Raw genomic sequence first — 10455 nt, 5'->3', positions numbered from 1 at the left:
CACCCCGGCTCGGGTCAGAGGTCACCCCGGCTCAGGTCGGAGGTCACCCCGGCTCGGGTCAGAGGTCACCCCGGCTCGGGTCGGAGGTCACCCGTGGCTCGGGTCGGAGGTCACCCGTGGCTCGGGTCAGGGGTCACGCCAGCTCGGGTCGGGGGTCACCCCAGCTCGGGTCAGGGGTCACCCCGGCTCGGGTCGGAGGTCACCCGTGGCTCGGGTCAGGGGTCACGCCAGCTCGGGTCGGAGGTCACCCCAGCTCGGGTCGGGGGTCACGCGCGCTGCCGCCTCCTGCGGCCGCGGAGCCGGGCCGGGCGGGCGCGCAGGCCGCCGGGCGGGGGCGGCCGCCGGTGCTGCTGCAGGATCTCGCGGATGCGGGCCAGGTTGGTCTTGCTGAGCACGAAGTCGCAGCGCGTGGCGCCCATGTCGTAGCCGACCATGCAGTTCCGGGTGGAGGCGGCGAAGCCCTGGGCCCGGGCCGTGACCACGTACTCCCCGGGGTTCAGCAGCCGCCAGTAGTCGCCGTCGCCGGCTGGAGAGAGAGCAGGGGGTCGGGCGGCTCTGGTCCAGCGGGGACCCCGGCCCCGGAGCCGAGACCAGAGAGACGCGGGGCCGCCCCTGCAGGGCCCCTCTTTGGAAGCCCCCGAGGGCTCCGACAGGCAGGGCCTGGGAGTGGCTCCCACAGCGTCCGCACACGGGGACGGAGATGGAAACCACCTCTCACCGAGCCCCACCCCGTGACAATGTGCTATTCGTTCTGCACGTGCGCTTCCAATGGTCCGCCTGCCCCTCCCCACAAATGCCTTTTTTTTTAATGTTTTTATTTTTACTTTTTAAATATATTTCTATTGACTTCAGGGAGAAGGGAGATGGGGAGAGAGATAGAAACATTGATGATGAGAGAGAATCACTGGTCAGCTGCCTCCTGCACGCCCTACACTGGGGATCAAGCCTGAATGTCTTAGGAACAGAGGGCTGGGCACGCAAAGTGCCAGGTGCTGTTGGGTCACTGCCCCACTGGTGAGGGCGCCGTGGGCTGCGGGGGTGGTGGACACACCGCTGGCGTCGTGGGTACGGTGGACAGAGATGGACATGGACAGAGATGGACACGGTGGACAGAGATGGACACGGTGGACAGAGATGGACACGCTGAACAGAGATGGACACGGTGGACAGAGATGGACACGGTGGACAGAGATGGACATGGACAGAGATGGACACGGTGGACAGAGATGGACATGGTGAACAGAGATGGACACAGTGGACAGAGATGGACACGGTGGACAGAGATGGACACGGTGGACAGAGATGGACACGGTGGACAGAGATGGACATGGACAGAGATGGACACGGTGGACAGAGATGGACACAGTGGACAGAGATGGACATGGACAGAGATGGACACAGTGGACAGAGATGGACCCGGTGGACAGAGATGGACATGGGCAGAGATGGACACGGTGGACAGAGGGCCAACCAGGCCCAATGAATGTCATTTGTGAGGTCAATGCCAACCAGGCGAGGACCACCCCATGGCACAGAGCCTGGCCCTGGCCCCACAGTTACGTGGACTGAGAAGGCAGGCGTGCTTTCTGGCTGCTTCCCCGGTGGAAGTCATCTCCTGCTCCTGTCAGCTAATCCCGCTGTTTATTTTACACAAAGTCCCTCCAGAAATAAAACCTGCCAGACCCCATAAGCCTCAGGCAGAAACCAAGCAAACTGGGAGCTGACGCGGGCCCCCGAAGGCGAAGGCGGGTACCAGCGCGGGGAGGCGGCGTGTGTGAGGTGTGGGATTTGTGACGGAAATGACGGCGGAGGGGCTGCGAGCCCCATCGGCTCATCACAGCTGTCTCCCTGATCACAGGCTGGCGGCTCGGCGCTCATTAGGCAGCGAGCTCTCTGCAGGCTGGCGGCCCCGGGCCCTGTTATCTCCCACTCCATTTAAACCCTCACGTCTGCTCGCAGAGCGCACACGGCACTAATAGTCCCAGAATGTTCCAGGCTCTTTCATGAAACACGCTTTTAAAGAGGCTCATTGGCAGTGCTTAAAACACAGTCCCATGTGGAGCCAGTCCAACAGCCTCTTTCATTCATAAAGACTGCCACCTCCCTGTGACTGCCATTTATTGAGTGAATGAATGGACGGATGGATGTATGAATGGTGGATGGGTGGATGATACAGTAGATAAGTGAACAGATGGATAGATGGATGGATAATGGATGGATGGATGGATGATAGATGGATGGATGGATGAATGGGTGAATGGATGGATGATGAATGATGGATAAATGAATGATGGATGAGTGCTGGGTGCCTAAGGGGGCTGCTATGTACCTAATACCATGCTACCTGGCATGGAAATACTGTTGAGTAAAGAAACAGGCAACCACATGGGAGCACATGACTCAGGGTGTTACCCATCAGGCAGCTGCTCTGTGGCACCCGTCTCCATAGCCATTGGCCTCTGGCCAGGCACCTGGGTGGGCAGGCAGCCTGGCACTGAAGGCACATGGCCAGTCTGAATGCAGCCTCACCCCAGCCTCATGTCCAGGGTCTCTGTTTCCTCCCAGACCAAACGGGATGATCTGCTGAGTGAGACCAGTTTTGGGCAGGCCCCCTCCTTCCCTTCGGAGGGAGCAGCGGGGGGCGGGAAGGGCCCTCACTGGCACGCCACCCACTGGGCGCTCTGGGGACACCCTGTAATGCTCACGCACCCCTCCCCGCCCAGGAAACGCACGTGTCCTGCAGGAGGGGAGCACACTCAGCGGTTACCTGTGCAGACGTCGTGGTTGATGCCTTCCACAGAGATGACGGCGTCCGGAATGCCTTTCCCGTGCGAGTCCGTCACCAGGCCTTTGATGCCGCGGTGCACCTGCTCGGCAGACACCACGGGACACGGTGAGCCGCCGCCCGCCACGCACAGTGAGCACGTGACCCTCGGCCGCCCAGGGTGACCCTCCCGCGGCCCGCCCCTCGGGAGCGCCCGCGCGGTGGGGTGTGGAGGGTGATGTCTTTGCTCCGGGATCTGTGAATGGAGCGTCTGTGGCAGCGTGCTCTCGGCAGCCCCAGAGGCGCCCTTTGGAGTGAGGTCGTTCAGGTTAAACATGTCGGCCTCTGAGAGGGTCCTAAACAGAAACGACTGGCCCGGGCGCTGTGGCTCAGTGGTCGAGCGGAGGCACATGTACCACAAGGTTGCCGGTTCGATTCCAGCCAGGGCACATGCGGGTTTCAGGCTCCATCCCCAGTAGGGGATGTGCAGGATGCAGCCAGTTGGTGTTTCCATCTCTCCCTCCCTCTCTCTCTAAAATCAATAAAAAACATTTATCTTTTAAAATATACTAACGATGGAATGTTGATACGCACCTATTTTCATTTTCCTGAGCTCTACAGACTTAGTATAGAGAGAGGAAGGAGAGCAGACGGCTCCTTCCCCACGGGAGAGGCCACCGGGGACCACGGCCTCCCAGAACCACGGCCACCGGGACCACGGCCTCCCAGAACCACGGCCACCGGGACCACGGCCTCCCAGAACCACGGCCACCGGGACCACGGCCACGGTCCACGGCACTAACTTGGCCTCCCGCCCAGCCTCGTTCCGTGGCCTCCCCGCGCAGCGCGGCCCGCACCTGCTCCATGAACACGATCAGGGACTCGCGGTTGTTCTCCCACTCCTCGGGCAGCTCGCTCTCGTGCGGGAACTTGTCGCAGCCCACGTAGATGGACAGCTCGAAGCAGTTGGTGTGGAGGTAGCTGAAGTCGTTGAGACCTGCCAAGCCAACCGGGCGACGGGACGCTGAGCCAGGCTCCGTGTGGCCCCGGACAGGGGCCACGTGCCCGGAAGGCGGGCGGGCCGGCGCCGGGAGCACTCACTGCCGGCCACGGTGTGCCAGGAGGCCCCGTTGACAGTGCCGTCCTCCTTCTGGAAGTCCTCGGTGTGGCAGGCGCGCCGGCGGGCGTCCGGGAGGAGGCGGTGCGTGGAGGCGTAGGAGTAGGCCAGCCAGCGGAACACGTGGTCGTCAGGCGTGGGCGAGCGCTCCTGGGTCCTCCAGGGGGACCGCGCCATGTCGTAGGGGTAGGCCACCACCAGCTCGCCGCCCTGCAGGTTGCCGCCCAGCACGAAGGGCACCTTCTCCATCCAGGCGATGACGGCCCGCGTCTCCGCCGCCACCTGCAGCACCGCGGGCGCCGGGGGCGCGGTGAGGAGCGGCCCGTCTCCCCCGACGCCCGGACACAGTTCGTTCCGGTCAGGGCACAGGCCCGGCTGGAGGCTCAGTCTCCAGTAGGGGGCGTGCAGGAGGCAGCCGATCCATCATTCTCTCTCATCAGTGATGTTTCTATCTCTCTCCCTCTCCCTTCCTCTCTGACATCGATAAAAATGTTTAAAAAATAAATAAGATTAAAAGACTGTAAACCAATCAAAATGAATGCACTTTATTTGGATCCTGATGTAAACAAGACAAGAGAGAGAGAGAGAGTGACACAGTGAAATGTGAAGCCTGGCTAGATAGTTTACAATATTGAGAAACCGTTTCTTTTTAGGTGACGATGGCAATGACTTCCTGTCCGAAACGGGAGTCCCATCTTGTAGCCACGGTCCTGCCTGGCTGTGAACGCACCGCCCCCAGGGGCCTGCGAGCTGAGGGGCAGGTCCATGGCAGCAACAGAAAAGGACAAATAACGGTGGCGTGTTTTCTGTGTTCTTGTAAAGACACACAGTTAAGTGATTTTTATAGAACCTCCTCAAATACCCATTTGAAAGGTGTTTTGTCATCAGGGCTCTTCCCTGCTCCGGGAGAAGATGTGTAAGAGAAGAAATGGCTTGTCCCCTTCTGGAATGCCCTGGGTGCTCTGGCTGGCCCCCTGCAGCCCCCGTGCGCCCCCCACCCCCGCTGCCCCCCCACAGTCCCCAAGGCCCCCCGTAGCCCCCCCACTGCTCCCCCGCAGCCTCCTCGGCCCCCGCAGCCCCCTGAGCCCGGCAGACCGGGCGTGCTGCTCACCGTGGCGTTCTCCGACAGGAACCACTCGGGGACGGGGATGTGGTGGTTGGGCACGGGCCTCGGGCCGCGCTGCCGGGCCTCGGCCTCCCAGAGCAGCGAGTTCAAGTCGGGGAAGTTGTTGTTGATGTCAATGCCATCGTGGGTCCAGCGCCCCAGGGACCAGCCGCCCAGCTCCGAGCCCTGGGGACATGCAGAGGAGGGGCCTCTGATGTGGGCCCGCTGACACCGGGCGCCTCCCCCGCCCCACCCGGCGTGTCTCATCCGACCCGAAGGCCACACCCAAAGGGACCATCGAAACCCCTGCTGACATCTGGGTGCACAGCCAGCCCAGCCACTCGGGGTGACTCCCGCCCAGAGTCCCGCCCTTCGCCCCTGAGCCTCCCTGAGGGCTGCTGGCGGGAGGAGGAGACTGAGGCTAATGAATCCAAAAGCCCAGCCGGCCCTGGCCGGTGCCTTAGTGCTCGGAGCACTCCTTCTCCCACAACCACCATGTTGTGGGTTCGATTCCCAGTCAGGGCACACACCTAGGTTGTGAGTTTGACCCCTGGTTGGGGCACATGGGAGGCAACTGTTTGGTATTTCTCTCTCATATCAATGTCTCTCTCTCCCTCTCCCTCTCTCTAAAATTTAAAAAAGTGAAATTGAATGAATGAATGAATGAATGAAAATAGAAGCCCGTGATTGCAAACTCAACAGCCTCGCTGTCCGGCCCACAAACAAACCCGTTTGTACCAATAAACACAACCATCTGCCATCACTGAGTCTGCTGCTGGACCCGCTCGGGGTCGCCGAAATCCTCTCTCTCAGCCCTTCATGACCTTGCAGTGTCCCCCCTCAGCAGAGACTCACCAGGAAGCTACTGGTGGGGGTTCTATTTGTCGGTTCTGTTGGGGTTTTCTTAGAGAGAGAGGGAGGGAGAGGGAGGCGGGAGGGAGGGGAGAGAGAAGCAGCGAATGCTGTTCCCTCACTCATGCGTTCATTGCTGATTCTGTGTGCACCTGACCCCCTGACCCCCTGACCGGGTGGGTCCTGTGACCTTGGCGGGGCTGGATGGCTGGGCTCCGGGCCCCGGGGGGACTTGAACTTGGGCTGAGTGCACCGCGGGGCCAGGGCTGTGGCCTGCGAGGCGGTCAGGGAGGTCAGGATGGGCGGGCGGGCGGGCGGGCGGCCTACCCCCTCCGAGGCCTCCTCGTAGCCGTCGGGGTTGAGGGAGGGCAGGATGTGGATGCGGGTCTCCTCCACCAGGCGGACGATGCGGGCGTTGCCGGCCAGGTACTCCTGGCACAGGAACTGCACCAGCAGCAGCAGCAGCTCGCGGCCCAGCACCTCGTTGCCGTGGGCGCCCGCCATGTAGTGGAACTCGGGCTCCCCTGGGCCGGGCGGAGACACAGGCCCGTCAGCGCTGGCAAAGCCCCCCATGGCCCAGGGAGCCCGCTGGCGGCCACTGCGCCTCGGCCTGCGGCCTCTCCTTCTCCTAAACGTGTTTTTATCGGATTCAGAGAGAAAGGGAGAGGGGGAGAGAGAAGCATGGACCAGAGAGAAACATCATGGATCGGCTGCCTCGGGCACGCCCCCCGCTGGGGAGGGAGCCCACAACCCGGGCCTGTGCCCTGAGCGGGAACCGAACCCTGACCTCCTGGTTCACGGGTCCATGCTGAACCCTGAGCCACGCCGGCCGGCCGGGCAGCCTTGTTCTTTCACGTCAGCAGTCGGCAAACCCATTAGTCCACAGAGCCAAATATCAACAGCACAACGACTGAAGTTCCTTTTGAGAGCCACATTTTTTTAAAAAACTTCTTCCAACACCACTTCTTCAAAATAGACTCGAGCCATGGTTTGCCGACCACTGTTTCACATCAACCTGCAAAATGCTATCAGTGCAGGTCTATTCCCAGACAGGTACCTCGGAGGATGAGGGCAGAAACTCCAGCTGCTATCGGCCACGGTGCTCGGGGCTCCCGTGTGGAAGAACAGATACGAGAACACGGCCCCGGGTTTGAAACCACCGATTTCACCGGAGCCGCAGCCCCTGCTTTTCTCCGCGGGGAGACCCCTTCCAGGAGGACACCCCGCACCTCTCACAGGGACCAGAGGCGGCGGCTCTGCCCTGCGCCAGGCCGACCCCACGGGCCGCGTGTGCCCGGGAGGGGGTGGGGGCGCCTCACCGACTTCGTGCTCGCCGGGCCGGTCGGAGACCTCCACGGCGTACAGCTTCAGGCCCCGCTGGCTCTTGCCGATGTTGTAGACGCGGGTGATGTTGGGGCACATCTCGCTCACCACCTTCATCAGCTGGAAGAGGAGACGGCCAGGGCCTCAGCCAGGACCTGCGCGCAGAGGGCCCAGCAGACAGCCCCCCGCTCCCCCCAGGACCCCAGGCCTCAGCCAGGACCTGAGCACGGAGGGGCCCCAGCAGACAGCCCCCTGCCCCCCCACCACGGCCCCAGGCCGCCCTCAACACCCCGAGCTGTCCTGGGCCCTCGGCCCGGCCCCCAGCACCGCCAGCTGCTCTCCACACCAACACCACCCCCCACCGACCCCCCAGCTCCCCATGCAGACCCTCCCCGACACTCAGACTCGGCACAGGGGCCTCCTGGGCACTCAGGCAGCCTCCCTCCCAGCCCCGCCAACTGCTCCAGACACATGCTCTTGGTCCGACCTCCATGCCCCTGCTCCAGCCGCCTCCCCGCCCAGAGCAACCTGCCCGCCTCTGCTGCCCCAGCCCGGCCAGGCGGAGGACGGCGCCCCATCACCAGCAATGCCCACACCACCCAGGCCAACCAGGCGGCCCCCCCAGGTGTCTCCCTGACGGCCTCACAGGTGCACCTGGACCCAGTTCGTGCCACTAGGAGGCTGTGACAGTGAGAGTCTCGGCCCTCATGGTCCCACACGCAGGAGACACACATGTAGGCCCAGGAGACTGAGCGGTTCTGAAGTGGGACCCGTGCTGTGGAGCTGCCGGCTCTCAGGAGCCATGTACTCCCTCTGAGACCAGCGTCTGTGCACTGTCCTCCGGGGCTCCCCTCCCCGTCCAACCACAGCCGGGTAGGACAGCGCCTCCAAGAAGTCACTCCCGGGAACCGCCTCCTGCCTGTGGGACTCTCCCCCTCGGCTTCCCCTCCCGGGCGGCAGGCCTACTTCCTCCTCTCCCTCCTGTGGCTCCTCGTTTTCGCTTGTTTTGTTTTAATATGTTTTTACTGATCTCAGAGAGGGAGAGGGAGGAGGGATAGAAACACCAATAATGAGCAAGAATCATGGATCGGCTGCCTCCTGCATGCCCCCTACTGGGGATGGAGCCCACAACCCGGGCCTGTGCCCTGACCGGGAATCGAACCCTGACCTCCTGGTTCATAGGTCGACTCTCAGACCCTGAGCCACATGGGTCTGGCCATCCCCTCTCTCTCTCTCTCTCTCTCTCTCTCTCTCTCTCTCTCTCTCTCTCTCTCTCTCCTCTCTCAATATATTTTTTTGATTTTTTTACAGAGAGGAAGAGAGAGGGATAGAGAGTTAGAAACGTCGATGAGAGAGAAACATCGATCAGCTGCCTCTTGCACACTCCCCACTGGGGCTGTGCCTGCAACCAAGGTACATGCCCTTGACTGGAATCAAACCTGGGATCTTTCAGTCCGCAGGCTGATGCTCTATCCACTGAGCCACGCGGTCGGGCCGTCCCCATCTCCTCTCGGGTGAGCAGAGGCCCCTCTGCAAGTGGGACAACTATTTGGAGACGCCGCCTCCGCCTGGCGCGGGAGCGCACGTGAAAGGCATGCGGACGGATTGCTTCTGACACTCACGGCCCCGAGCTGGACTCGTTAGTTCCCGGCGCGGGAGGCGTCCAGGATGCCCAGGGAGGGAGCTGCGCTGACACACACCGGGCCGTCCACGGGGCGGGGGCGGGGCCCTGTGCACCCCGAGTGCAGAGCGGGTGACTCACAGCCTCGCGTCCAAGCACAGGACAGTGATTTCCAGACAGTGCGGCCGGGACGGTCCCCGCAGCACGTCCCCCTCCGAGTCGCGCCGACAGGACTGTGTCCCCGTGAAAGGCCGAGGGGGGACCGGGCTGGTGGGTGCCTCGGGGAGCCCCTAGCCCTCGGCCTCAGCCTCATTGCTCCTCCGCAGGAAGGCCCCTGAGCCTGCGCCCTCCTCCCCGCCAGGAGCCCTGCTCGGAGCCAGGGGAGCGTGGCCTGGTCGGTGCTGGCCCTGTACGTGTACTCATGAGGGCACGGCTCCGGCTTCTCTGCTCCGCGTCTTCACGCCGATCCTTCGATCTGAGGTTTCTCGTGGCCTCACCTGGCGCAGCTCCTTGTGGCTGTGGTGCCGGAAGTCCAGGTCGTCCGTGGTGGTCATCTCGTTGCGCCGGTGGTAGTAGTTGTTGGGATCTAGGGAGAGGACGCGGCTCTGAATGCACGGGTGTCACCTGGTACCTGTGGGGGCTCTGCCGGACGCCTGTCACAACCCCTCCTCAAGATCCCCACAGAGCGGAGAGAAGCTTTCTAGCAGCTTCGTACCAGTCAGAATTACCCAGTGACGGAGAGCGTGGGCCGGGGCCAGGACGCCCGGGCTCAGAGCTCTGCTCTTATTGGTACGGGCTGTGTGATCCCGACACGCACAGAGGGTCTTCGCTTTGACTTCTTTGCCCATAGACAGAAACATGCTGGCACCTCTCTCGGTGGCTTCTTGTGGTCTGAGTTGGCGTGACCTGTGTGCCTAGCACACTGTCAGCACTGGATGGATAGATGGATGGATGGACGGACTGACAGATCAATGGGTGGATGGGTGGATGGATGGATGAGTGGGTGGATGGTGGGTATATGGATGAATGGATGGATGGGTTTGTGGGCGGATGAATGGATGCATGGATGGGTGGATGGATGGATAGTAGATGGAAGGATGGGTGGATGGATGGATAAACAGACGGGTGGATGGATAGATGGATGGACGGACAGACCAACAACCGACGGATGGATGGATGGATGGGTGGATGGGTGGGTGGATGGATGGATGGATGGATGGATAGTAGATAAAAGGATGAGTGGATGGGTAGATGGGTGGATGGGTGGATGGATGAGTTTGTGGATGGGTGGATGGATGGGTGGATGGATGGGTTGGTGGATGGACAGATGGGAGAATGAGTCAATGGATGAATGCCACACTGCATGCAGAAATGGAATCTTTGCAAGTGTGGTGGACACACTCAGTTGCTTACCCGGCATTCATCCACTGCCACCGTTCCTAACAGAAGCCTGTGCCACGTGGGGCCCCCATTCTCTCCCTCAGAAACTGGCCTCACACCCCAGCCTATCGGAGCATCGCCTCCGGGCCACCCTCACAGGTGCAGGTTGAAGGGAAGGACCTCAGTGTCACCACAGAGGAGTGAGTGTGACTCTCCAGGACACAGGCCAGAGAGAACCCAGACACCAACGCTGGAGCCCAATTTCCCCGGGCTCCCCTCACAGGAGGAAGGAC

The 10455-nt window shown here is 61.8% G+C and overlaps 1 protein-coding gene across 1 annotated transcript in view; it reads right to left on the bottom strand.

Annotated features, from left to right (window-relative positions):
• Positions 1 to 258: 258 nt before the first annotated feature.
• The window catches only part of CPXM2 (carboxypeptidase X, M14 family member 2), a 31729-nt gene continuing 21532 nt past the window's right edge, over positions 259 to 10455 (bottom strand). The window contains exons 7-14 of the mRNA XM_036439356.2: positions 9280 to 9368; positions 7158 to 7281; positions 6166 to 6362; positions 4993 to 5172; positions 3866 to 4163; positions 3622 to 3761; positions 2768 to 2867; positions 259 to 526 (exon numbers count right to left, since the gene is read on the bottom strand). Of these exons, the coding sequence (XP_036295249.1) occupies positions 267 to 526; positions 2768 to 2867; positions 3622 to 3761; positions 3866 to 4163; positions 4993 to 5172; positions 6166 to 6362; positions 7158 to 7281; positions 9280 to 9368 (1388 nt within the window). The 3' untranslated portion in view covers positions 259 to 266. The remainder of the gene's footprint in view (positions 527 to 2767; positions 2868 to 3621; positions 3762 to 3865; positions 4164 to 4992; positions 5173 to 6165; positions 6363 to 7157; positions 7282 to 9279; positions 9369 to 10455) is intronic.

This window comes from Pipistrellus kuhlii, unplaced genomic scaffold, assembly GCF_014108245.1.
Source record: "Pipistrellus kuhlii isolate mPipKuh1 unplaced genomic scaffold, mPipKuh1.p scaffold_m20_p_15, whole genome shotgun sequence".
Lineage (NCBI taxonomy): Eukaryota > Metazoa > Chordata > Mammalia > Chiroptera > Vespertilionidae > Pipistrellus > Pipistrellus kuhlii.
The sequence above is the reverse complement of the archived record's forward strand: the minus strand, read 5'-3'. Positions and strand labels throughout refer to the sequence as shown.